The following is a 27,061-nucleotide window of genomic DNA, read 5'->3' on the forward strand; positions in this document are numbered from 1 at the left end:
ATGGCTATGGTATTTCTATAATGCTTTCGTTCATACTCTCGCCTCTTTCCAAACCACACACATCCACATCATAGCTGGGCCATGACCTGCTGGTGGCCATCATCCCATGAGGATGGAGCCGTAAGCACAGACATGACCCTCGCCGTATTGCAAAATGGCTTCTTCGCACTCTCTCCACAGCTTTGCTTGTACTCCTCCGCGAGTGCGCTGACGTTCGTATTTTGTAGTTTTTCAATCCTTTCAGCGGTGGTGCGGAACGGTTGAGGCAATGGAGGAAACGACGCGGCGATGAGGGGCTGGCTGTATTCGACACCGAGCGACTCCAAAACAAGAGGCGTGACATGAGCTGTTGAACCCAGCACGCGAGGCATACCTTCAAACGTTAGCTTATCTATGGTTCTCAGCAAAGGAGTAGGCTTACCGTGTCCAGCGAATCCGGCGGCGATGAAATGGCCCGGCCGCTGTGGTACCGCACCAATAAATGGAAAATCGTCTGCAGTTTCGGTTTGGACTGCACTTTTGTCAGCCGACTGTACGTCAAAGTCACTCGCATGGCGCTATATTACTTCCAGTCCAGCAGCCGCCTTCGTTGACCTCCTTGCTGAGTTCCGCTGGAACTGTATCCGGCGAGCCTGTGACATCCGAGGGGCCCCAAGATTCGAAGAATGCAGCTACTCCGGCAATCTGTTGGTCCTCTTTATCATTAGGAAAGCAGTCTCCTGGCTTGTGAACAAGAAGTTGCCTTGCTCCGCCAATGATGATAGTGTTGTCGGGTGGTGGGAGCTGGAGATGGTAGTTCTGTCTTCGTCAGCGGGTCACCGATTGTAAAGGGAGCATCTGTAAGCCTTACGTTGACGACTGAATCCCAATGCTGGGCACCAGTATGCTTTATGAACCCCGGCGGCGCTTTGATCGCGGCAATTGTCCCTCTGTCGGGCATTATGAGACTACTGAACTCGGGAAGAAGATGAGAAGCCCATCGGTTTGTCGTGTGGACGACTGTTTTGGCACGAATGGTTCCGCGCTCAGTCGTGACTGTGATCCAGCCATCGGCGTCTCGCGCTGAAACATCGGTGACTGGGGTATGAGCTTGCAGATTGAGATTACCTTTCTGCAGAACGATGCGCAAGAGCGCATGCACGAATTTATATGGCCATCTGAGACGATGTTAGTAAGTTTGCGTGGAAGGAGTACAATCGGAAGGGACCTACATTTGCCCTGCAGGATGCACCACTGCGGCAAGAGCACCCTTCATCTGCGTAAACTCCTCCGCGTCGTGTGCGTCTTCGATCATTCTGCATGTTTTAACGATCTCATGATCGTCGCCATGATCTCTCCGCATGTCTTCAAGTGCGCCCTTGAGCCTCGTCCAGGCCTCATCGGTCATGGCAGCATCGAATGTTTCTCCGAACTTGAGACAGACCTCTTCCGTGATACCTTCTTCCTCTGTCAGATTCTTGAATGCTGGCAAATGAGCCATCTCATGTGCGATGAGCTCCATGGCACCATGGGCGCCAAACCGTTTTGACCATTTCGGGTAGCGGGAATAAGCATGCGGCCTTAATTGTCCTCCTGTACGTTGTTAGCTATCTCTTCAAGTGATGAGATGCAAGTGCCATCACCATTGCGTCCAGTGGCAGCTCCGCAAATATCACGAGCTTCTAGGAGAGTCACGTGAGGCTGCTTTGAAGCATTCTCTGTGTGCTAATCACTCGTCAGATTTAGTTGAGCGGACAAGTCATTTTGGTGCGGCGACATACTTTGTTGATCCAGTAAGCTGTCGACGCGCCGGCATAACCACCGCCGATGATTGCCACATCGGTTTCCTCGGGTAACGTTTCGCTGGAGCGGAAGCTGCGCAACGGTGAGTTCGCAGCTTCAATCCAATAGGATTTGGTGGGGTTCACAATCGGCAAAACCATGTCGAGGAATTGAGAACAATAAATTACTTTCTACAGCAGAACAGAGAGCACGTTTCGCATGGCAATCCGCATCGTATACGTGTTCATATCTACAGTCCAACACCGCTCCTTCGAAGACCGACCGGGCACCTGGCCCGGTCATCGAGCTTATCACTTCGATCTAGGAAGTCAGAGCTTGAGAGACGATGACGCCGGTCCGGAGTCTTCTGAAATTATTGCCTATCGTCATCGTGCCAAGGTACCTATGTGTCACTGGCAGAACCGGGTAAGCGATCCGGTCGTTATCGATAATGATATGGCCCGAGCGCGGCAGCAGTCACCTCAGACCGGGCCGGTCTTCTGTCATCCAATAGTACCCCACTCAGTATAGCAAAAGATCAGAACACCGGGTCTTTATGCAGGGGTCTGTTCTCCAGAGGTCTGTTACTCTTCGTGCCATGTCGACATATCTTGCATCAACCGCTGTCGAGCTCCTTGATTTTAGTCACCACACACCACCCCGAAAGCCAGGATGACGCAGCCTTCCAAGCATGTTGTTTTCGACGTCGTCGGCACCTGCGTATCGTTCGACGCCTACTACGAACGCATAGACTCAGTCTTGGGGGCAAAACTTCGCGACCACTGCGTAACCGCGCAACACTTCGGGTACACCTGGCAGACAGCGGCTGAGCTGGAATTCACCTTCTTGTCCATCTCCGGAAGCTACAAGCCTTACAAGGACGTTCTGCGAGGACTCTTCTACCGTACCCTTAGCCTCTGTGGAATCGCCGACACCCGGGCTATAGCCACCGAAGAGGAACGGGAAAAATGCATCGAAGGCTATTCCGCCTTACAACTGCGTCCCGGCTGTCAGGAGACATTCCAGTTGCTGCGCGACAACGGCTTTACCGTCTGGTGCTTCACCACCGGCGATGTGCAACGAGTAAGAGGCTATTTCGAGCGCGCCGGTGTAGACATGCCGCTGGAGAATTTTGTTAGTTGCGACAACACAGGTGTGGCCAAACCCGCTCTGCCGGCCTATCAAGCTGTATGGAATCAACTTGGGGCAAAGGATGTGAAATGGTTTGCTGCCGCACACATGTGGGATGTCGCAGCGGCCACGAAAGTCGGTTTCCGTGGAGCATGGAGCTCTGTGTACGAGAAGGAAGCTTGTCTCGACGTTTTCAGTGACGTGAAGCTGGAGGTGGTGGCTGGAGGTCTTATGGAAATGGCGCAGCAGATCGTAGAGAAGTCTCAATGACATCAGTAAAGGATATTCATTTCCCACGCCTTTTCCTGTTTCTTCCCAGGATCTTGCCCGATGCTCGCCATTATCTCTTGTGAGGGCGCGGATTAGCAGATGTATCGCGTGTCCGTGATAAGCCGGGGCTCCTACTAACCGGTTACGGGCAAGCTTTGTGCGGAGCCCCTGCAGGAAGCTGGACGGCTCCAACGTCGCTGCATTGCGCGGCATTTAGCTATCTTATCGCTCGCGCTTCGGTAGGTGGGTGTCTTTGACAGCTGCGAATCTACGACGTATGCTCAGAAGACTTCCGCAAACCCGACCTTTTCAGTTTATACCTAGTCCTGTTTGTTCAATTCGAGCTATGGATGTCGAGCCTCCAAGACCCACTAAGAGGCGTCATATAGCGGCCGAAGAGCGACAGCGAGCAGTTCGCGCGTAAGACCCACCACTGTCTCGCCGAAAAACGCGAGGCAGAGTCTTGGCTGACAAACATCGCATAGGTGTGATGAGTGTCGCCGTCTCAAAGAAAAGTGCGAGGATGGGACACCATGCAGGCGCTGTCGCCATCTGCGCCGACCCTGTAGATACAATGTTGCGCCTGCTGCAGTAGACAAGCGTGGACCGGGCCTTCCTGATACGCTCAATGAGCTCATGGATCGCATGCGATGTATGGAATTCATAGTGAAACACCATCATCCGAATCTCGCCCTGGATATCGTTTCTCTACAACGTATATGCGATTCCTTGTCTTCGCCCACTCCACCACGCGACCAGAACGAGATAATACCCGAGTCCATTGAGATGTCAGCAAATGCCCAAGTCTCTGACAGCCCTGATATTGGAGATGAGGATTGTACCATCGACCGCGTAGACGGCACGACAGTGCGTAAGTGCTTGTTAAATCTCTTTGCTATTCCTCAGGCACACTGACGAGACATTTTGTCGTCGTGCAGATTACTCAGGCGAGTTCTCCCATTGGAACTTTTCCATGCACATCAAACGCAATATAGACGAACTTATGGCCAAAGCCAACGTGCAGGTACGTCAATCTAGCCTAGTCTTTTCCTGTTTGCTCACATCCCTATCAGAATCTAGAAAATGTAACGCGAGTACCAGATTTTATTCGCGTCGGCGAAGCAGATCCAGCCTCGACATCCATTGCTGATATCCTTGCTGTTGTGCCACCCCGTCCGGTTGCTACTTTCTTGACCAATGTCTTCTTCAATCATGCCGCCAGCGTCTACTACTATGTGGATCGACGCTGGTTTGACGACACGCTAGACAAAATATACACCCAAACCGTCTCGCTACGCTCCAAAGACGTTACTGCGATATGTGTGGTACTGATGGTGCTGGCAGTTGGAACCCAATTCGTCCATTTAGAATCGCCCGACCGTCACAAGACCCACAGTGCGGGCGTTGCAACGGACTCCGAAGTTCAGAGTAGTTGGGAGCTCGAGATCGGATCCGGCTTTTATCGTCAAGTGGCAAAGCTTCTTTCGGAAGTCATCCACGCTGGCTCACTACTCAGCGTCCAAGTACTCTTGCTCCTCGGTCTATATTCCTTACCAATTGATGCATCTGGACTAAGCTACATCTACCTAAACTTGGCCATCAAGGTAGCCATACAAAACGGGATGCACCGAAAAGTCTCGCGTAATGTTCTCGATCCGAGAACCAAAGAGATCAGGCGTCGCATTTGGTGGACAGTGTACTGCATGGAAAGGTTCGTCGATTTCTAACTCTCTGATACCACATCGTCCTGGTTCTCACAGATGTGACTTATTAGGAAGATCGGTATATACCATGGCCGCCCGATATCCATAATACAGTCCGATATCGATGCAGATCTACCTCGGAGTTCTGAAGCAGACTCCATGAATTATGACTCTTTCGATCCTCAAGGTCTCTTAGAATCAATCAAACTCACACGGCAGGCTGAAGCATTCCTTCACGAGATGTAAGTCCAGATCAAGACTCTCTAGGAACATGGCAATAGGAAACAACCAACTGACTATTTTTGGCCAGCTCATGTCTCCGAACATGTACGAAGACTGAAGTCGGGACGATTTTGAACCGTATCAAACATATGAAGGCAGAACTGCGAGGGCCCTGGTCGCCTCCCCGTGGGGGTGCATTATCGCCAACCGCGAACCACCAAGCAGAGCTACCGAAATCCCGCGCATTGGTTCATTCGAGACTAGAGTGCTGCTTATTGCACATGTTCATCGGACGACCCTTCATCCTCGCGCATCGTCATGCGCGGACCAGGGCACATTCCAAGAACGCTAATGCCGCATCCCCAGAAGGACGCCGGAGGAAAGCATCCGAGTCGCACTCACAGTGGGACTTCTTGGTCCAGGACTGTGTTGCGGCCGCGAAGGAAGTTATCAGCATATGTCAAATCATGCAGACGGGCGACATGGGCCTTGCAAAGTCGTCCTATGCTGAGTATAGTTCCTGTCGCGCGTCCCTGCTCGTCTTGATCGCCTATAGCATATGCTACCGTACAAACGAGTTCGCAAACACTCTACAAGTGGGTCTTCAAGCGATTAGAGAGATGGCCTCGGCGGGCGATTCCGCGCGTTCAGAAGTATCCCTCCTAGAGACACTGGAAGCGGCGCTGCATCGACTACACGTGTTCAACCCATTACCTAGTCAACCTGCTGGTATGGAAGCCAAAAATCCGGCTGAAGAGGGCTACAACGGCTTTCTAAATTGGTACAAGAAAGCAGAATGGTCCGCGAATCCTCGTCCTGCGCCTTTAGCATCTGAACATGCGAGTGTACAAACCGCAACAGCACGAGACCCAAGGATGACACCAAACAGAGCCGATGCAACAGTGGATAGTGTGCCAAGCGATGCATCTCTCGATGGCTATCCGTTCGATTTTGATCTACTTAACTCGGATGGAAGCGTGGCATTCTTCACCTCGAACTTTGATGATCATGGTAACACAGAGAGGGACTTCTTTGAGAGCCTTTCATGGCTACCGAAATGATGTTCTGCGTACGCTAAAATCGACAATATATGAGCGATGAAAGGCATCGGGTTAACTCTCTTCGCCAACAGAGGGCATGTGAAAGTTGGTGGACGAATCTTCGCATCGCAAAAGTGAGCAATCCAGGTCCACACTTGTCGCTGTATTTCATGATCACAACCGTGCTTGAGCAGGCTGGCTTTCCGCAATCTGTTGCCACGTCTTGAGAGACACATGTTCTCTTTGCTGGTACCATCTGCTTCTGGTGATGCGATATGGTAAAGGGAGGTCCACATCCTCTGCATCGCCCGTAATGACCATAGAAGCGATGGCTTTTGCACAGAAGAAGATCTGCGGCATACCGTGCCCGCTGAATCCTGCGCACATATACTGGCCGGGCTTCCCGCAAACTGGCCCGACGTAAGGGAAGCCGTCGTTGGAATAGCCCATGACTAACACGGAACAATATTAGTCAGTTCTGAAAAATTCAACCAAGGGCGCTGGTGCAGATATGGCACTTACTACCTGTCCAGAGGTCTTCTGTGCGGGCACCACTATTCTCCCACCCGCGAAAATGCCGTTGCATGTAACCGTCAAAATAATGCCGTGCGCCATCCATTAGTTTGCTGTCGTCGGACACATCAAACCATTCGTCCAAGTCTTTGTAGTAGTCGCGCCTTCCGCCGCCAACGATAATACTACCGTCCGGTCGAGGAATCATATAGTCGTACTCATAGTCCGAGAACCGCATCATGTAGCTATCCGTCATCTTTGGTGCGTTCTCGCCCGCCAAGCGCGCTACTATGCCTCTCACTGGGACGACTTTGTCCTTCATCTCTGGTACGAGAGCAGACGTGTAACCGTTCGTGGCATAGACGACAGTGCTGGTCTGGACGGAGCCACGAGATGTGTTGACGACCCAGCGATGATCTTTTGCACCTTCATTGACTGCCGAGACTGACGTTACTGACGTATGTGTTTGCAAGTTAACACCCATAGATACTGCTTTTTCTAGCAAGTGCGCCACAAGTCGGTAGGGCCACAGTCTAGCGGCATGATATGTGTGGCAAGACTTTGCACCCCAAACGCCAGAAACCTATCCGCTTTGTCAAATCTCTTCGAAGAAATGGTTCAATGAAGCATGTCAACTCCAAACATTACATACCTCTTCTGCTTTGCTTCCCGAAGTAAATTTGATCTCTTTTGCAGTTGAGATATCCGCTTTAGCGATTTTCGCAATGTCAGCTTGGATCTTATCGCGGCCGGCGTCGTAAAAGCAAACATCTGTAACCCTTGTCTCCTCAAAGTCGCAGTCACAATGTTCACGCCGAACAAGTTCCTTGATTGCGTCGACCTGGCGGGCTTCGAACGTAGCGACGTGCTCCGCGACCGCTTTGCCATGTGTATCTAGTACGCTCGCCGCTCTTGACAAAGGATCTGGTTTCAAATGACCGCCTTCACTCTTATCATCAGTACTGACGAGATCTAACTTAAATCTCGAGGGCATATTATACGTACCGTTACGTCCGGTGGCGCCAGAGCAGGCCTCACGTGCCTCAAGGATAAGTATTGATGGAATTGGGCGATCACGAAGCACACATTCCTCGGCTATGTGATGCGCAATCGATGCTCCAGCGTATCCCGCCCCAATGATTACGACATCGGCCCGCGTGGGAAGATGTTCAGTGCTGCGATGGTTGTCGATGGGCCCGACTTGTTTCCTCCAATAAGAGGGAACAGCATCCGCCACTGGGAAAGGTTTGACGGTGGGACTAGGAAAGGACATGTTAGAGAATTGAGGTTCGAGTCGATTTCATGTCTTAGCGGTAGTTTTACGAAGATGTTCTAAGCGCAAGGCGGGCTATGTAGGTACTCACGCTTAGTCATTGAAAGGGCAGGTGGGCTTCTACTGTACCCATCCCGGAAACTCGCGTACTTTGATCGGGTAGATAAAACAAGCAAGCCTGGAATCTTGGTCCTTGGCTTCAAGTGGCTGCGCAAGGCGGTGATCGTCAGGCAACTACGACCGGGCCGGTCTCCGGACCGGCCCTCGATAAGGATCCAGTTGACTTTCCTACCCCGCAAGTAAACACCCGTTTAGTGCAGCAGGGTCCGGCATAGAAGCCTTGCATTTGTGTAACATCATTTGCAGTGTTGGAAAAGCCCTTCGACCTTATTTTTGGTTGACAAAGCTGAATCTGATGCGAGATGATCGAGCAATTCTATTAGAAAATACCCATAGCAATGGCTGTTCGCGTGCCAAAGAGTAGTGATGCAAACACGTATAGGAAGAGTGTTAGATTATCAGCATACAATACCACAATGAATGCACAACTTGTGTTACAACAGATGTATTGAACGACTTGATAATTGCTACCTACGGCGGGGCCTTGAAGACGCTTTCCCAAATTTCAGCTCGCGACACAAGCGTCGATAATCCTTCTGTTGGAAACCATCGCGCACGACACGAACTTTATTCGGTAACAACATTACTCAACGGCTTCCTGGGCATCCTTGTGATCAACATGACCATGCTAGGCACAGTAAGAACCAGCAAACCACAGTTCACGTAGATTGGAACCACAGGACCAATGCCACTCGCGGAGCTCAGACCATAGGAAACTGCCTGCCCCGCCGTCTCAAACGCGCGAAACAAGCCCCCCACGCGTGCAGAATCGCTCATGTCGTTGGAGAATGTGCCAAGAATCCAGTATAGTGTCAATTGCGTCCAGTAGCCGCTCACGAAGATGATAAGGTACGGCACGTATGCCCTTGCCCATCTACCGGTTTCTCTGTTGTTGAAGTCAGTCTCAGTTACATTAGGGCATGCTTCACTGCGGGATAACTCACGATCCGTAATCTAGCGCCGATGAATCGCCGAGGTAGTGGTACTCAAAAGCGGTCCAGATGAAACAAGCAGTTTGTGGCAAGATCCACAGCAAGAATGCAGCCCATGCCTTGGGCCGTTGGGACCACCGCTGGCTGTCTAGAAGTTTTCCGAATACAACGACCGAAGGAATGGTGATGGCAGCTGTACTAGTCAGCATGTGGTCTGCGGTGCGCAGGGTCTATACATACGGATAAGAAAAGATGAAAGAGCGCGTGCGCGGACCGAGAAATGTAGCGAGAGATAGGTACCCATCGTTCCTCCGTAAAAGAAAGAATAGAACGAGGGTAGAAAGATTAACCAGATCTGGCAACATGTTAGTGCTTTCCAAAGTTTGAAGACTGATTCATTGCTTACCTTGTTGCTTTGTAGATAACTCCATAGAGCCACGAATTCTTGCTTCCAAGTGACCCTTCCCGACATGGCGACCTTGCTGCCATCGCGACGACGCACCCGGCGTGTAGAAGACAATAACAGTGCCCAAAGAACTCCAGTGCATTCTGTCTTCAGTCAGTAACTGTGCACTCAGAACATATGCCTACGTATCTTTGACGTACCGAATCCAACAAAGACCAGGTATGTCGACCATGCAATACCTCCAGCAGAAGCTCTGTCCGAATTCGTGGAAAAGTTTATCGCGCCACCGATCAAGCTTCCGGAGCTTCGCATAGCCGACCAGATACCTGTCAAAGGTTATTACAATGATCATCCTGCGAGTTGGACGCATATACTTACCAAGGTATAGCCCCTTTTCTTCTGGCCTTGGGTAGCATAACATGGCCGTCGTTTCACCGACGTAAAGAAATCCGCCCGCTAGGCCGTTAATAACCTGGCCTCATCAGTATGTTTCCCTTGTATACGGATGAGTGATGATCGTACACTGGCAGCTAAGAGGTACCAGTCGACGCTGAACTTAGCGTTTACATAGTACGCAGATCCTTGGAGGGGCATTGTAAGAGCCGCAATGAAGCACGCCCATTTGATTCCTATCCTGTTGATGATAGGACCTCCAAGGATGGTACTGATGAAGCCCATGGCGTAGCTCAACGAATTTGCAAGATTCGCTAGCCATGGTGTAGACAGACCGCCTCCTCCTAGGTTAGATATAGCGTCACCCATAGCAGGGCCAACAAGTGAAAGCCTTGGTCATGTTCAGCATCCTGATGGTAGTCTCTGATGGGGTTACTTACGCTCCGAACAGCACCATCTGGAACAGCACGCTCCGATATAAAGTCGACCATTTCCAAGATCGCAGAAAGTCGTAATCAGTTACTTCCTCCTGCGATCCTATCGCAATGTCCTCACCACCGTCATTCTCCGTGTCCTTCACTTTGGCGTCTTTGGTGTCTTTAGTTTGCGAGTAATCCATGGCAAAACTTTTACTGAACACCGTTCATGAAACGCTTCCATTTTATGCAGGACTCTTGAGTCTCAGAGAATATCGGCCGGCAAGGTGATTGGGAGATGGTGCCCCTTGTTTGCTCCAGATAAGCATTGCACCGGCCCGGTCTGTAGCGCGACTGATTAGACATGGTGTTAACGGGCGACTCGTGGAGTGCTTATCGAGCATGGATGTAATCGCGAAAACATGTGGGTTCAACCGGGTGGAGATTCTTATCTATATCCACGAGAAGGGGAGATAAACGATAGATGTCTCAAAGTTCAGCCTCAGCGATCAAAAGACAGGCTCACTTCCTTGTCCGTCCACGTGTGCGTCTGAAAACCGCATTATGTCGCTGTCTCGGTCTGTCCTATAACTATCGCTTCGAGCGCTAGCCCATGAGCTCCGGCAATGTTATCGCTGCCAACCTAGGACGTTGTCCATGCTCCGTTTGTGTCGCTAAGCCTTTCTTGTGAGCATAGGGTAGTAGCCGTGCTCGACTGTCGCGCTCTCTTCAAGGTGCTCCGGGCCTTTACAGACCTGGATTCCTGTCGCAATTAGCATGTGGATAGGCACGAGTCCGAACGATGTAACGGTGCTGTTAAGCTCTAAGAAGGCTAGCCGATGTCTTTGTCCAAGCTGAAAGGTAGCTGCACGCAACACAAGCGTTGTTGGAAGTGACGGGAAGCGCCGGTGTTGGAGTTGCGGGGTGCGGAGGTGTCTCCACTCTTCTAACCACGCACACCAATCAAACCACTGGTATTACACCCCTTTCTTCCGATGGACGGGAAGGAGAGGCATTCAACTTTCTAGCCCACGACCGCGAATATGCGCACATCTGAGTAACAGGTCTCTAGAGGAGAAAATGCCCGTTAAAAGTCCTCTGTGGCTATATTGTTGGGGTGCCAAAGTGGCAGAGTTGCGTTTTCGGAAGCAGTAAATTGACCTCGGAACGGCACCGCAGCTTCCGAAAGATCGCGAGCAAGGGCTGATATTCAACGTCCCAAGGTCGTATATACCTAGCATATCTAATAGTTTTACTGTCGATCAAAAGCATACAAAACCATCAGTTTGAATCAGCTCGGGAAGCGCAAGAGGACATAAGTGGCAGAACTGCATAAGCATATCGACGCGCTCATACCTGGACGCATAGTGTGTCGCGATGAGCTGGCACTTCAAGCTCTTTTCTCCGCGCTATTTCCCACCTACATCTTTCTCTCCCCCTCCAACCCCAGCATATAACTCGTTTGGCACAATCTTGCCCACCTCTTCCGCGCTCAGGCCCGCATGCCTAAATCGCTGTCCCTCACCCAAATCACCCCATTGGATCCCATTATCAGGAAACCCTTCCAATGCCGTCGTCGACGCCATAATCACTCTCACGCTGCCAAACATCTGCGGAATAAACCCTTCACGCTTGTATGTAAAAGCCCACCAGCACACGGCCGTCATCAACAAGATCAAGACTGTTGCGAACCACAATGGATATGCAGCCCACTTGAGTATATATTTCGAGTGCTCGACGTGTCTTCCGTCGTTGTATTCGATCCAAATAGCTTCATGCGCCTGCAAAGCCTCTCCAAGCATCCAGTGCGTGAGGGTGGAGTAGGCCATAATGGGAAAGAGGATCTTCTTGGGCAGTTGCAGCAAGTACGTTTCGTTAAACGAGGTGCCGGAGACGAGGGTTGTGCGGATGCGTTTGCGGCGGTACTCGAGTTTACCCCAGTCGGATTCTTGAGATATGAGTGTGATATTGTAGATCATCATTAGATAGAGGAGCGAGTATATGAACTGTGCAGCGTTGGAGCTATAGGACGTGAGCGTGAGCGTGGTATTTGGAGAAGATGATAGGGAGTATGAACTTACATGGCGAATGCGATGAACTCGTGAGACATGTTGTCTGGAGGCAAGGAGGTGAGTGTCAGAGAGCGGTTGAAGCCTCCAAAGCCGCCGGATATGGTCTCGAAATACTCCGTTGAGCTCATGTCGCATTCTTCGTACTTGGGAGCATTTGGTCTCAGCTGTCGACAAAATTTATTCCGAGTGGAAGCGTCCGAGCCCAAGCTGTTTGTGCATCTCAGCAGGGGAAATGTAACTACTGATGAGGCAACTTACATTACAGCAGCCGTCAGCGAACCGGTGAGAAGTGCAAGGCTACAGAACATCATAATCAACATTTGCGTCAACGCTGTGTTGCCGAGGTTGCTGATCAAACTCTTTTTGATCTTAGTTGCGATGGTAGGCTGCGGCAGATTTGCAAATTTGTCCTCCGTGTTCCATTTCTTGCATTTCTGGCAGTGGCCGATCTCATCTATATCCGTGTCAACGGCGGATATTCGCTAGATTAGTGGAGACTTGTCCTTACCACCAGTTTTGGATTCTTCATGGTTGAAGCAATGCTTGTGGCATGTATGTGAATAAAGTCGGCGGAAGCTGTCATTAGCGTTGACCATACATTCCCTTCTCATCGTTAGTGGAGGAGCCGGCAATGGGTAAGGATATCACAGACCCTTGCAACCTCAGCGCTGGGTCAGCCGCAGACGCAACGATCACATCGCCGAATGTCAGACAATGCTGTTTTACCTTGCCACGAGCTAGCAAGTTGACGGCACACATATATACCGCTTTTATGACCAAACAGCTCATGAGCACGATGGCAGCACTCATACGGACGTTGAGACGGCATTTCGATGCCATTGGCTCGTGTAGCGTGCATATGACATCATATCCCATGGAACAATTGCCGGTTTTATAGACCGGATAGGAGGAAAGAGTTGTCGAAAGTTCTGTTGATTCAAGAGCATCGATCGCTCCAGACTCGACTTTCTGCAGGTGTTGTGTACAATTTTCTTTCACATAGTGAACCCTCATCTTGCGCCAGGACAAGTCGAAAACTTCCTGGTTTTGACTAAAGACATCATCATTATATGGCGACATGGTAACGAAACGGTGCGGATAATGCGGAGTTCCCGAGCCTACGTTGAGAACGCAATCAGCAAGTGTCCGAATGTGTGCGCATGCATTCCAATCGTGTAGTGATACTCAGCATGCGTCTAGAGTGTACGAGACGGCTACGAACACTACCTATATAGGCATACGACTCGGGAACTGACTTACTGCTACCAGTTAGCATTGGTCACAATTCATGGTTTCGTCGTTAGCTTCATACCGGAATGCGCTCCAACATGGGAAAGATGTATCACCGCTCAGATAATTCTTTGCACCCAGAGTGGCGATGAAGTTGGTGCTTATCTCTAGCCTATCCAGCGGGTTGAATTCGATAACTTCGGGCAACTCCTGGGTATACGAAGGGCCAATGAGGGAATTTGCAAGAAAATGTACTGGCATCGATGTGAAGATTAAAAGAAACCATGCGGCCCATGCGCGCTTTCTGCCTTTTTCCTTATGCCGAATGTTCAACGGTGAATTTGTTCCGACTCTTGAGTCCCCAAACTTTGACAACGCATATTTCAAGTCGCTGATCTTGAGAGAAGTGACAATCTGCTGATATGTGTTGCTCATTCCTAGAACCATGGTCGCGCATACGTTGATAATGAGGAGGCACGCTGTGTTAGTGTACGTGACCTTCTTGCAGGAGTCTGGGGTTCCGCCCACGGAGGTGGAACCTAAATTCGTGCGGTTGACAACATGCTTGATGTTACAGGCAATCAAAACGATCATACCGAGCGCGAGAACGCTCATGGTCGCGGCCATCGTACGGAATGACCGATCGCTCAACAGCTGATCTTTCCAGATGCCGCGACCAACTCGTGCAGGTTCAACATCGGCCGCAGCATGTCTTCTGATGGAGCCTCGGAGATATTTTGGGAGTGGTCGCCTGCGGAAGAGATCCTTTAATTTTTTCGTGCTGCTTCCAGTCGCGGTCGATTGGAAGCTGTCGAAACTTTTTCTGCTAGAGTCGTCGGGGCCACTGTGTTGATGAATGGGGTCGTATTGGGAAAAGGGCGGCGGAGGATCAGACAGGGCGTACTGCGAAGAAGAGAGTCGCCGTAATGGTATCTGCGAATCTTGCACATGGAGTAGCCCAAGTGTATCGCGGAATTCGTCGTTGACAGACAATCTTGGATCGTATCAGCATATCTGCTATGCTCTGGATTAGCCTACCATGACCCACTCGGTTATGTCCTGGTCATGTCTCGATACATGAGGAGCTGATAGCCGATCGTAGCTCCAATTTCCGGCCATCGTAACTGTTAGTTCCAGACCACGTCCAGGAATTTGGTGTCTTGTCAAAATATCTCTTGATGGCACAGTAGCGACTGAATGTTGTAGTCGCTTTCCACACAATTGCGGGAAAGAGAAAAGAAGGAATGATACAGGAAACAATCTTAGACCAAGAGCGCGGCAGCAGTCTGAGGCGACCTGAACGCCACCGCCGATCCAAAGCTTGAGACAGCGCAGCCAAGGCCAGCCACCTCACAAGACGCGCACGTCTTATTGGGACACAATTTTGGATTGCTGTGCAACCCTGAGTAGTGTTCGCGTTCTCTAAGTCGCCCTTCTCGCAGCACGGAGAGCCGGGTGTATCATGGTACTCTTGATTGACATGGGAATCTGCCGGTCTGAGCCAAATAACGATTGAGAATCGCTCACTATGCGCAAAGAAATGACACAGGTATGGCTTTCAAGGGTGAACGGCCAATGTTGTGTACACACCCAGTTAGCTTGCGCGGGGCCTGGCGCTGTGGCGCCTGCACGACGCCATGAAACCCGTCTCAACCCCTCTGATCGAATCGGAGGGGTGCAGACACGGCCTAGAACATGATATAACTAACTGGGGGCCAAAATTCTCCAAGATAAGGTCAGTTACACTTCAGCCTCTCTCGCTGTACCATTGTAATGTCGGTCAATGACATGATGTTGTGGTGGAGAGATTTTGAGGACTGTTCAGCCGCACAACGCTACCAGTGCTGGTAACATGCTCCATTCCAAGCCGCCTGCAGCCCCCAAAGCAGAAGCACTTTATGGATCCACTCGATCGCAATAGGCGGCGCATCGATGCGATATCGCAATCTCAATGTTCAGCGGTCCTCCGTGGGAGATGTAATGATTCGGTACACTATGTAGTCAGTCAGTAGCGGTTTAAACTGTCGATGCGAAGCGCACAACAGTACCTACTGTCCTATAATAGTGATGCAACTTCACCTGAGATTTAAATTGTGCGCTTCTACATGAAAGCTGGTATGGCTCTGCTTGCATGGAGATCGAACTGGGCCATGTCTAACGGGTCGACCTTGACACCATGAATTAATCAATAGTGCTAGTAGATTTAATGAACTTCGCTTTATGTGATGGATACGTTATAACAGGAAGTATTCAACTGCAGTTACTCAAGGTGGGAGGAATATTCCGATGTTGCGACTCGGCCAATGGAGGGTTGGTCAGAAAGATTCTCGCAAGAGATGCAATATCACCCCCTCACACCTGAGAAATCTTGAACCCTCCCGGCAGTAGTCTCTGGTAGACGCCAAAGGGATCGTACTTCTTTGCGACCTTCTGCATGAAGGCCACATTGTCAACACCGTAAGCTGAAAGAGGATCCTGGTCTTTGTCGGCATAGTTCAGGTAGAGATATTCCACCGCAGTACCCTTCTCCGTAGCAAACTTCTGAATTCCATCGGTCAACATCTTGCCCAGACTAATGAATAACTCATCATCCTTAGCCTCAGACCAGAGCAGGTATGACTGATACATGATGAAGTTCTCGCTGTAGCGCTCCATGCCGAGCACATTACCGCCCCTGGCTGTACTGTTCGCGGTATAGCTTGTGGCAAAAATCTGGTGCAAGCACGAAATGCGCCACTGGCCAGAAGCCTTGGCTTGTAGCTCCGTAATGACGATGTTGTAGAGACGCGCTGTCTCTTGGAGAGTCTCAAGATCAATCTTGAATGAGAGAGTGCGAAATTGGACCCTGGCTTCTCGCGTTAGCCACAGCTCTACACTAAATATAGCTGGGAAATGTACCGGCTGGCTGTGTCACTGCCAAATTCGGCAGCAACCGCACTCATTGGTTGAGTCTTGGTCGAATCGCTGAGGGTGTTGTTTACGGCAAGGAACTCGCTGTATGCAGCTGGGCGAACCACAGGCTTAGTGTAATCGAAGGCGGCTCTTACGACATCCACGGAACTGGCTGTTGAGTATCCTTGGAACAGGATCAAAGCAGCATTTGGGTCTCTGTTCGGGTCGAGACCAAAATTGACAAGCGACCTAAAATGTCGATTGACTGTGGATGCGGGCCAAGAAACGATGCCGCCCCAAAGGTTTTCGTTCTCGAAGGTCTCCATGTCGTATCGTGTCACGATACCGAAGTTGTTGTTACCTAGAGATTGTTGTACGAAGTCAGTCCTTTTCTCGCGTACAATTAGTACAAGAATATTACGTACCACCTTTGAGAGCGGTGAAAAGATCGGCATTCATCTGCTTATTGGCATCCACGATGCGACCATCGGCCAGGACGACCTGGAAATTGATGACGTTGTCGCAGGACAGTCCAACGCGAGGCGCGTAGTGAGATATTCCACCACCAAGCAGAAAGCCGCCAACGCCGACAGTACTTCCTCGGCCTCCAGCTACCATACGTCCCAACGGCTCCAGAGCTGCGTAAACAGAGCCCCATCTCGCAGCTGGCAAAATGCTTGCTATCTTGGAATCAGCATCGTAGGTAGTCCCATTCATGTGCAGCATGTCGATCGTGACTCCATCGTCGATGTTGTTGGCACCAGGAATTGGAGTATGGCCACCGGATCGTACGGCAAACTGACAGTTCTTCAACAGACTGGCGGCTGCAAGAACTTTCACTGTCATAGAAACCTCCTCGGCAGTTGTTGGTTGCACAATACAGTTGGGTGTCAGTCTGCTCTTTCCATCGAAATAGGAAGCAAGACTAGCATTATATGCGTTCTGACCAGGGTAGGTTACGCGCTTAGCTACTGGACTTGAGGTCAGAGCTGTGCACTGGAGAAAGTCAGAATAGCAACACAAGATGACTTTGACCTTACACAATAACCAGGAGAGAGGGGATGGACCGTAGGTACGCTCCGAACCTCACTCTGAGCGCACGTTACGCCGAGCAGGGCCGCAACGAGCAAGGTAGAGCTCAGACAGAACATGCCGGAAGGACAGGCTGTGGTCGGCCTTTACAGGAAGGTCGATTCACCTGCGAATCTTCTTTAATCTGGATTATGAGCTTTCTGACATCAATCCCGGGGGTAGGCTAGATGCTCGTCAACGACATGAAAACTCATTGACCGAGGTAGCAGGGTTGCGGACATCATGATCTCTGCGCTCCTTGCAAGTAGACCATTAAAGGCCTCCATGCCGACAGCACAGACGCGAGAAAAGCGAATCTGGAGTCTGCAGCGGGCTTCGTGGCAAGATTTATCATTGTGATCATTGGAAAGAGCGGGGATTATAAGTGATGGACGGGATCTGAGCGGAGGAACTAACTAATTGAGTCTCGAACTAGTCCTAAACAGGTAACACTCAGGCCGGGCCTAGCTGCAACGGCTGCGGCGCGGGTCGCGGCGCAGTCTCAACGGAAAAACACACACTAAGACTGCGGTACCGTCTTATCAAGCCATGCCAAAGGACACAACTAGCAATTCATTGAGAGCAAGTAGGAGCACAGCTAAGAAGACGGTTGACTCGCAACCCGCTCGCAGGCGTCCTTCGCGCCTACTCCACCTTTCTGACTCCGCCCAGCAGAAATTGTCTACCTTTCTGTTATGACAATTGAATTCAGCATTGCTGCCATCATCAGAGAGTCGCGGTGTCAACCACGATAGTCCTGAATAGGTCTAGACAAAACTAACATTACATCATAGGAATCAACCTTGCATGCCTGGCTGTCACGCGATCAATCCCCTTTGATTCCCGATCTCTACTTCTCACGGCGTAGTTCCTACTACGGTTGTCGATGACGGTGATGACTCAAGAGAAGGCGAAGAAGCACCCCAATTTCCATGTTCAAATCCGTGAGGAAATGACGAAAGGCCCAACAGCTTTGCCGCGTCGTTGTACCACTCGCCATTAAGCAGAGTCCTTTCGCTTTCCCGAATAGCCTGTATGTCCTCATGCGCCCACCACTTCGGCTCTGGTTTCTCCTTGGCCTTGAGGAGAAGGCCAAGGCAGATGATATCAGGTCGGCAAGGCTTCTCTTTGCTGTCGATTCCTCGACCAGGTCTGCCTAAGTTTCGAGTGCGCATGTTGTTCAGAGAAATCACCATCGAGACATAGCTGGACTCGTAGTGTGCTTTGAGCTCTTCTGGGGTAGCTTTGAGCTGCTGAAGCCTCCAATTAATATGGATATCTTGGTGCTCGCAGTTAGCTTCGAGCCATGTCGCAATGGCGTGATCATCCGCGTCCATGAGGATCAAAGAAAGCTCTACAGCCGCCAGCACGAACTGGTCTGAAATCCCTCCATAAACTCTTTTGAGTTGTTTGGCATAGTAGCTTCTTAACGTTTTGGAAGGTCTTGGGGCGAAAGCAGAATTGTTCTCAAGGTTTCTCCAGATCGGCTCGGTCATGTTGAAAACCAGGCCTTTAGGGTTGAGTCCCTTGTTCCTCCCTAGAATGCCCATTCCTAGGCAAAGACCTTCACCCGCAAAGCCGTCGATAGTAATAGGTTGCGACTTCAAGAGGTTGGCGGGTACTGAGGATATAGCGCGAGATACTCGGGGAACAAAGCCAAGTTTTTCTCCCCAAAACAGAGATACGGTGGCTGAATTTGGATATCCGTCTTGATAGATATGTTCGTTTCGCTCGTCAAGTGCTAAGGTCTCTTTTCGCGCATGCACACTGTTGAGTATATCTGTGGGATCCTCTCTGATACCCTTAACTCTCCAGATATGCCAGCCATAGTCATCGGATGGAGTTCTCTTTCTATCAGATACTCGGACATTCTTCGAGAGGTTTGCCCAGTCTTTCTTTGACCCACAATAGGCAATGTGATCTCGCTTGATAGCAGTACGGCTTGGCCCCGCCCATGCTGAATACCGGTTCCGGATGTAGTGACGGCTGCGCCATGAGGGCACAGTGTACCGCACTATTGCCAACAAAGTTGTCGATGAGAGTACAAGTATCGAGATGGCTTCGTTGTTGTTTCCGGATGCAAATGAAAGTGTGATGAGAACTAGGGATATGAATAGGAACACTGATATCACCGTCCACCACCAATGCTCCAGTTTTGCGAGCCGAAACCTGAAAGTCCACGAGTTCGATGATTCAGTCATGGATGCTAGAGTGGTGACAAGGCCTTGGAGAAACGCGGTAAACGTCGCGAGACCGATGGACGACCAGAGAAAAGCAATCGACGATTCTTCGCTAGGACGAAAGATGGCAAAATCCGTTACTCTGGGCTCAAGCCTCGAATGTTGAGCGACTTCGGGCATCTTGTTCAGCGGGATTGCGACAGTACCGAGAAGAAAGGAAGTAAAGCATAACATGAGATTTCTGCAACCACCGCTATGCATCATGTCGAAATACGAAGAGCTATGTTGTGGTCTTTTGAACAATACAACGCCGGTAAATGAACGCTGGAAGTTGATCTGTAGGGTTCTGTTCTCTGTTTATCGAACAGCGAAGCGTCGGCAAGCTCTGATGAGTACAGGGGTCAGTAGCCTTCGGGTCGGAACTCACCTGGGCAATGTTGGGAGTGGCGGCCTCCGGGGCTACATTGCCCAGGTGAGATTGGATAAATAGCCTTACCCCATGCGTACATCAATATGTGGCTTGTTCGAACCGCGGCGGCGCTCTTGGCTAACCGCATTGCCCTGAAGCTTACTCCAATGGTCGTTCATTGGTTGCTGTTTACCGATTTGAGGCATTTCAGCTACTGATGATTCATGCTGTATGGCTTGTGCGCTTCTGTTAGGACTCAGCTTACCAGCTACTGCATGAATCACATCGCGTAGGGCTAGGCATGGTTACACCAGTCTGACACTGCCCAAAAATGACTGGACGGCCATTGGGTCGCTCGTATCTGCAGTGACGTACTGGCACGGGAGATACTCAGCTGCTCCTCTCTACACAGTGGTATTGTAGGCTCCAGGGGAAACTGTCAGGTTGCACACGTCGAACGTTTCGTCAAGGTATGCTGTACAGGAAGAAACAAATAAGATCCAAGCTGCTCCAACATCTTGGCAAGACTGACGAAGTAGCCTGGGAAAACTCTGACATGTAACGATAACTAGACTGCTTGGATGCACTACCTAAATGTTCGGATTTTGAGCTGCGGGAAGCTTGGTTGCCTTCTTATTTGTCAGCGCACCGCTTCTTTCGAGATGCAAAGATCGTCGCGAAGTGTATGAGGGTTCCTGCACAGAACCTTGGAATCATCGTAGCTTGCTAAGCTGTCCAGAGACGCCCATCTTCCTGCTATGAAACAGCAAAACTTTGGTTAGAGCATCCTTGCGAGGTACGAACGCCTCTTGTTAGACCATAGGCCAAGAAAACACGGAGCCGTTAGACGATAGCGCTTATCAGACTTTGTAGAGAGGTACCATATTCGTCTCTCTCCAGTTGCCTTCGGCGCTCAGTTTCTTCCGAATATGCCCAATCTGGAACCTTCACATTGTCCAACTTGCATACAGCATCGAACACACTGACTTCTGGACGTATGCTTGCACGTCTGTGCACGAGGCTGAGGCTGATGAGCATAGCTGCATAGTGACCGCGGTAGAGTCTGAACAGATCTTCTTGCGTTGCTCCAGTAGCGCTTGCTTGAAGATTAAATGCTAGATCTTGATGTTCAAACTGTTTCTCCAACCAAGCATCCACCGTGTGGAGATCTAGGTCGGCTAGCAATAGGGCCAGTTCCGTCACAGCCGTCACATACGCATCGCCGAGCAAAGAGAATGCCTTTTCAAATTCTGCGTAGTAGAAGCTTCTCAATGTTTTTGCTGGATGCGGCCAGATTCCCGCCTCTTCCCAAACGCGAAAAGAATTTTTCGCTTTTAGGTTGCAGATTAGTGCGCGCGGGTCCGGTCCTTTGTTTCGTGCGACAATTGCGAAAGCAAGGCATACGGCCTTTCCGCACAGTCCAGACTTTAGCTTTGGGTTTGTTGCCAGGAGGTAAGTAGGGATCGAAATAATGCCACGACTGCACCGTTTTTGGAAGCCGAGGTATTCACCCCACAAGAGTGAAGATGAGTCGTTGTCTTGACCATGTTGGTAAACGCCATGCTTTTCGGTGCTAGCCGGGACCCATTTCATGCCTTCAGTCCGATCCATTTCAGCTCTTGATCGAAGCAGATCTGTTGGGTCTTGCAGGATTCCTTGGTCCTTGTAGAGACTCTGCGCAAGTCTTTCTACCGGATGTGGTCGAACTTGAGACACATATCTCGCTAGCCACCTCCAATCTTCTGCGTCTCCTATGTATGTCGACATCTCTTGAGGGATTCCAGTGCGGCTTGGCCCACACCATGCTTTCTGCCGGATTCGCAGATAGGTACGAGTAGAGAACGTTCGGACTGCAAACTCGGCAGTGATGAGGGCTATGAGGCTCATGAGTATATACGGGACCGCAATGCGAGGCTCAAATATTGCGTCATGCGGAGATTTTCCATTGTTCAGAGCCATCTCTTTCACCTGTGTGGCGACCAGGATATCGTAAAGAATGTGGACAACAGTGGTCGAGAAGAAGATGGCCCATAATGGTAGTAGGCAAGGCTGCCAAAGCGAAAGCCGCAGACGGAGTGTCCACAATTCTTGTTTCTCCGCATACTCTGATACCCTCCAACCAAGGAAAGATATAAGTGATAATATCGTTGAAACGATGTCAAGTAACTTTAACAGGGTCATGATGCCTTCGTGCAGTCTACTACGTTAAAGAGCAATCGTTGGCATCAAATATTGACTTGTTTATCAGGCGCTAGAGGGGAACGGAATGACGACGGTGGAGGATGCGCAATCCAGGCTGCGATGCTATTGGTAGTGATTCGGAAGACGCGTTATGACCCCACCTCTGCGCAGTGGTGAGGGCATCACAACACCATGCACTTGCGCTCCAGCCGAATCTTATGGTGTCGCTCACTGTAGGTTTTCCAGTATGGTACAGAGTAGATATCCCTGATCGCATTATCGAGGCTTCTTCTTACAGCGTCTGAAGTATCATGGATCAATGTGATTGACTTGTATCGTAATCGCATTGACCCCTAGGTATGAGTATGTCATGTTCCTCCATGCCGAAAGCTGAGCGGCCCGCCAAAGTATGTCGCATTCAAAAACGCCCGCATAGGCCGTGATTGTGGTGATGGGCTCGGCATAAGCACTAAACTTCTGGGTCGCTTAGAGCAGCGTTCTCATTCGCGCTTGAGGCACTTCAGCTGAAGTCCCGAAAGTAACTCTGTATCTCATTAACGACCTTGCACTTCCAAGACTCGCAATCCTGGCATGGCACCAAATGGGCTTATCTGGACGCGCTCTTGATCGATCGCTGTTTGGCCACCGATACCCAAGCAAAAGCAAACAGAGAGCTGAGTACCTATTTTGAGCCGCATAGTAATGAAGTCATAGGCCAAAGACCATCGATTGGCATTGGCAGAAAGCTCTCGAAGCATCCTCGAACTGCTTGTTACAACGTCACTTCACTGGCGGTATCGCCTACAAGCAGCTGGAAAATTGCAATGAATTGCCATGGTTTGAATCGTAACTGATGCAGCGAGGGCACTTGCATCAAGATAATTGATGCGAATCAGGTATCTCTTCCCTCGTCATCTCCTCTGCTCTTTCAACCAATCGCCTGCCCGCTTAGCCATATTTACAGCCGCTTGCTCGAACCCCAAGATGTGACTCGTCAGGATGAGATCGTGTGGAACATGCTCTTCGATATCAAGCTGTACATCGTTACCCGCTTCCTTCATCTTCGCAGCCCACTCGACTATGTCAAAGTATAGTATTTCGCCGCCACCTCCATTCACCCAGATGGGCACCTCGGTCTTGAACGTCCGGTTCTTGTGCGAAACGTATGGCTGCGACAGGGCCTGCTCGCCAGCTTCACCAGCATATGCCTGGGTACCCCAAGTCGTGAAGGGAGGACAGAGGTAGTCGGTGGCATAGTTCCTGTTGTCATGGACGTAGGATCCAGAGGTATCGGCGGGGTTGATCCAGGGCGACCAGAGAAGTGCTGACGAGGGAGCAGGCAGACCAATGTCGGAACCGTACTCGGTGATGTAGCGAAGAAGCCCCATGGAGAGATTACCGCCCGCCGAGTCGCCGGAAAGTATAATGTTCTTGGGCGATATCTTGAGGGCGTTTAGGAGGTATAGGTACGATGTGAGGGTGTCTTGGAGCGCGGCTGGGAACGGGTTCGATGTCTTGGAGGCGGGCAGTGTGGAGAGGCGATACTGTGGACAGAAGACGTGTGTGGCTGGGGTGTGCTTGAGGAGCTTCTTTGCAGGAGACCCGCATTGTCCCGTCCTTCCATCTCCTGGTAAAGTTAGTCCTGGAGACGGGTATAATAAAAGCTAATCGACTGACCTGTAACGAAAGCGCCGCCGTGTATATGGAGGATGACCCTGACATTGCTCTTATCGCTGCCCGCGGTCAATGGCGCAGGAAACCACGTCGCACCGATTTCGGCCGGCACAACGTTCTTGTTGCTGCGCAATGGCCCTTTGTATACATCGTCTTTTGCCGGCTTGATAACGACGAAACGCTCCTTCTCTGCGTCCGGTATGAGAGGAAGTGGTGTCTTGACTTGCACACTAGCCACGTGCCATATTGCGGAGAAGAGGACGTGTACAGAGATGGCCTGTCGAAAGGTCCAGGTAGGGTGCTGCCGACCGAAGACGAGGAATTTGGCGAGGAATAGGGGGAAGCGCACGAGCTCAAAGCCCAGCGCAGCGAGCACATACACGCCCTTTACAGGATGTTGCGTGAGGTCCACCATCGTGCTGATAGCGTTGTCGATGGACGCGGTGACGAGGCCATTGGTACCTCTAGGAGTAGATGGCTTATGTTATGGCGGAGGTGGGGTCGGGGCGGCCTCGATCTGATCTGTACCGAACCGAGGGCCTTGGCGCGGTTGGCTCCACCTTGTCCAGATCTACCCCACATAGCTCTTCATCCACTAATCTCCGACACTGTTTTGCGACACTGTTCGCACGACTTGAGTTTGTCTGCAGAATGGGCTGGCGGGTCTGGCGCACCTTTATCCGAATTGATTTCACCGCAATGCTGAACACGCACTACGTTGCCTTGTCTCACAAGATGGTTTGCTCTATCCTACATCTAATCCCATTATTCATATCCTAAAGACGTTGACCACGTTATTGCTAGAACTACTGATTATACAAGATACCTATGCATCCCCCGCACCGCTCTGCCGTGAGCGTTTGACCTCTTCCAATCGAATCCGAAAGTCGAACTCAGCGTCCTTCATGAGGCGTAGATTACGCCCCTTCAAGATGTGCAATAGCTCCATCTTCTGTTCCGGCGTGAACTCCGGTGGAATTTCAAGCCCTTGTTCGACGTCCATCATTCCTAGGCTATCTAATATTGGAGCGAGGGACGGTGGTGCCCTTGGAGCTAAAGCCGTTGGGACAGCCTCCCGCCAGGATTCGATATCGTCCCGTACCTGCAGTGCTCTGCTGGTGAGTTCTTGCTCATCAGCGTCTTGGTCATAGATCATCGGCTCAGCGCCTGTGATGACATTTACTGGTGCCGAAGACGTAGGAATACGCTCGTCTGCCTTGCGCTTCCCATCGTTGGTAAGCGCAGTGGAGATTGCAGTATGAGACGAATTGTCATAAGATGATGGTGTATATTCTCCATCTTGATCATCGTTCGCCCCTGCATTCCCTCCGACCTCACGCTCGTCGTCTGCCATCTCTCCATCCAGCTGTTCCACATTGTCTTGTCCTACTTCACTTCCGACGTTCCTTTTTGGTCTTCCATTGGCGGAATCAGGAGTTTCCAGTTCCGTGGGTCCATAGAGTTGAACCAGCGCCTTGAGATCATCTGGCATGGCCCAGGAGTGGCGGCCTTTCGTCTTTCGACCGTAATTGATCAGCTCTCGAAGACGTTCCTGTACTTCTTCCAGTCTTCCAGGTGTAAGACTTGCAAGATCCGAAAGAAGAATCAAGAATGGCTGGCCCCATGCCATGGCGTACGGAGCGTGGTTGTAGCTCAGACCATTGGGAAGTGCTTGCCACGCATCGTCGATGTTCCATTGTTGGCAGATGTTGTCAATAACCTCTCCCATCACCGAGTCAGGAGTCGGCGATATTGGTGTATTGAAATTGATCGGTGCCATGACGGAGGTTTTCACGAAAGCTGTTCAAGCGTGTCGTTTGCTCTTGAATATGGGTTGACCTAGGTCTCGATTACGGGGTGGAGTTGTCAACAGAAGATTGCGTTGGCTGTAAGTTCGCCGGAAGGATTTTATCATCCCATGCGGAAGACTGTGAACGAATAGCGGTTCCATACATTGCTTCATCTGACAAGTCACCGTCCTGTGACTCACATTGTCGACTTTCACTCCAACATCATCGCTGTGCTCTCGCTCTCGGCTCCGCGTAAGCAAAACAACCGATAGTATGGGGGCCACATTCGGTATCCAGTATAATTCACCTCTGTTCTTTATCTGGTTTCTTGAGCCTGTGTATATATCGCGCTTGCAGTGGGCATCGTGAGTGGGCGGTTCTTAGGTTTATAAAAGCCCAGATCTAGTGTAAGGGGCATATAACGTCAGATTTCATTGTGGAGGAGCGTAATCGGTTCATAACATAGGACTTATCTGAAAATTGTTTGCGCCTTGTTGTTTGCACAGGTATCCAATTTGTTCTTTCTTTGAAAGACGACTTTCCTGTGCCTTGTCTCACTTCGGGACAGTCACGAGACGCTGAGGACCTGAGAATCCTAGGAAAATCGCGATACGTTGTCGTGAACATGCAGGCCGTTTGTAGCGTTAGAGGTTGTTGTAGAGTTTGTTCCTGTTGTTCTCAAGACCATGCCATAGGAAGGTGAAAGGTCACGCAAGCTTACTAAGTGAGATGAAACCCTACGCCAGGTTTCCACTTCCGGCAACTTCATTTACGACGTACCGCACCTCGATGGCTAACACCATAACCGTCGAAAAAAAAGTCGCCAGAACTATCTGCGCTGCGTCTCCCTTTGTTGCCTACTTTGCAACCTACAAGCGACTGGCATGTCGGGCTTATACCATCGTCTTTGGGACAGAACGGCGCGGTCAGAGCGGGAGACGCCGGATGGAACACATGCAAGCACGCTGCCACCCGACCACGACGACGAATTACCCCTGAGCAAATTGAATGAGAACACGGCCAAATATGATGTTCGCATCAGATGTATAACCTTGCAAGCTCTTACATCTCGGTTTAACATGTTGCCCCTTTTCGCACCCTCGGCGTGCTCTGTGCTCAATACCTATGTATCAAGTACGTGACCGACACATCCAGTCTAATCACTGACGAGATCGTGGACTGCTGCACATTATTCAGGAGGGAAGTACGAACATTGGAGACCATTAATAGCATTTATAGCGTTGGATCCACCGTAGGTCATAGAGACTAGAAGCTTCGCCAAGCTCTTGCCGATTCTGGTCCGCCGGCATCTACGCTGCAAGAAGGTGAACTCGGATCACCTTTTGTCGCGTGCAGCACTCGGAAATTTTCAGGACCAATCA

At 50.6% G+C, this 27,061-nt stretch overlaps 8 protein-coding genes across 8 annotated transcripts; 1 reads left to right on the plus strand and 7 right to left on the minus strand.

Moving 5' to 3' along the window:
• Positions 1–68: 68 nt before the first annotated feature.
• On the minus strand, positions 69–1,922 carry ACET3X_001597 (uncharacterized protein; the record flags this gene model as incomplete). Its single annotated transcript, XM_069446906.1, has 7 exons — positions 69–373; positions 422–511; positions 567–798; positions 851–1,157; positions 1,212–1,572; positions 1,623–1,704; positions 1,761–1,922. 7 exons carry the CDS (start codon positions 1,920–1,922, stop codon positions 69–71), a joined length of 1,539 nt encoding a protein of 512 aa, XP_069311839.1.
• A 511-nt stretch (positions 1,923–2,433) lies between these two features.
• On the plus strand, positions 2,434–3,162 carry ACET3X_001598 (uncharacterized protein; the record flags this gene model as incomplete). Its single annotated transcript, XM_069446907.1, has 1 exon — positions 2,434–3,162. The coding sequence occupies one exon, from the start codon at positions 2,434–2,436 to the stop codon at positions 3,160–3,162; it is 729 nt and encodes a 242-aa protein (XP_069311840.1).
• A 3,139-nt stretch (positions 3,163–6,301) lies between these two features.
• ACET3X_001599 (uncharacterized protein) lies at positions 6,302–7,634 on the minus strand (the record flags this gene model as incomplete). The annotated part of the gene is made up of 3 exons (XM_069446909.1): positions 6,302–6,579; positions 6,650–7,223; positions 7,293–7,634. 3 exons carry the CDS (start codon positions 7,632–7,634, stop codon positions 6,302–6,304), a joined length of 1,194 nt encoding a protein of 397 aa, XP_069311841.1.
• An 827-nt stretch (positions 7,635–8,461) lies between these two features.
• ACET3X_001600 (uncharacterized protein) lies at positions 8,462–11,062 on the minus strand. Its single transcript, XM_069446910.1, has 8 exons — positions 10,205–11,062; positions 9,894–10,155; positions 9,750–9,843; positions 9,572–9,697; positions 9,372–9,514; positions 9,206–9,320; positions 8,978–9,158; positions 8,462–8,919 (listed from the first exon to the last, which is right to left on the minus strand). The coding sequence occupies exons 1-8, from the start codon at positions 10,381–10,383 to the stop codon at positions 8,601–8,603; spliced, it is 1,419 nt and encodes a 472-aa protein (XP_069311842.1). The 5' UTR covers positions 10,384–11,062; the 3' UTR covers positions 8,462–8,600.
• Positions 11,063–11,589: 527 nt separating this feature from the next.
• ACET3X_001601 (uncharacterized protein) lies at positions 11,590–14,601 on the minus strand (the record flags this gene model as incomplete). Its single annotated transcript, XM_069446911.1, has 6 exons — positions 11,590–12,202; positions 12,262–12,459; positions 12,511–12,706; positions 13,480–13,511; positions 13,565–14,476; positions 14,531–14,601. 6 exons carry the CDS (start codon positions 14,599–14,601, stop codon positions 11,590–11,592), a joined length of 2,022 nt encoding a protein of 673 aa, XP_069311843.1.
• A 1,233-nt stretch (positions 14,602–15,834) lies between these two features.
• On the minus strand, positions 15,835–17,525 carry ACET3X_001602 (uncharacterized protein; the record flags this gene model as incomplete). The annotated part of the gene is made up of 4 exons (XM_069446912.1): positions 15,835–16,327; positions 16,381–16,735; positions 16,800–17,370; positions 17,415–17,525. The coding sequence occupies 4 exons, from the start codon at positions 17,523–17,525 to the stop codon at positions 15,835–15,837; spliced, it is 1,530 nt and encodes a 509-aa protein (XP_069311844.1).
• Positions 17,526–23,126: 5,601 nt separating this feature from the next.
• ACET3X_001603 (uncharacterized protein) lies at positions 23,127–24,304 on the minus strand (the record flags this gene model as incomplete). The annotated part of the gene is made up of 2 exons (XM_069446913.1): positions 23,127–23,842; positions 23,893–24,304. 2 exons carry the CDS (start codon positions 24,302–24,304, stop codon positions 23,127–23,129), a joined length of 1,128 nt encoding a protein of 375 aa, XP_069311845.1.
• Positions 24,305–24,715: 411 nt separating this feature from the next.
• Positions 24,716–25,669, minus strand: ACET3X_001604 (uncharacterized protein; the record flags this gene model as incomplete). Its single annotated transcript, XM_069446914.1, has 1 exon — positions 24,716–25,669. The coding sequence occupies one exon, from the start codon at positions 25,667–25,669 to the stop codon at positions 24,716–24,718; it is 954 nt and encodes a 317-aa protein (XP_069311846.1).
• Between the last annotated feature and the right edge of the window lie 1,392 nt (positions 25,670–27,061).

The sequence above is a fragment of the Alternaria dauci genome, chromosome 1, assembly GCF_042100115.1.
Source record: "Alternaria dauci strain A2016 chromosome 1, whole genome shotgun sequence".
NCBI lineage: Eukaryota > Fungi > Ascomycota > Dothideomycetes > Pleosporales > Pleosporaceae > Alternaria > Alternaria dauci.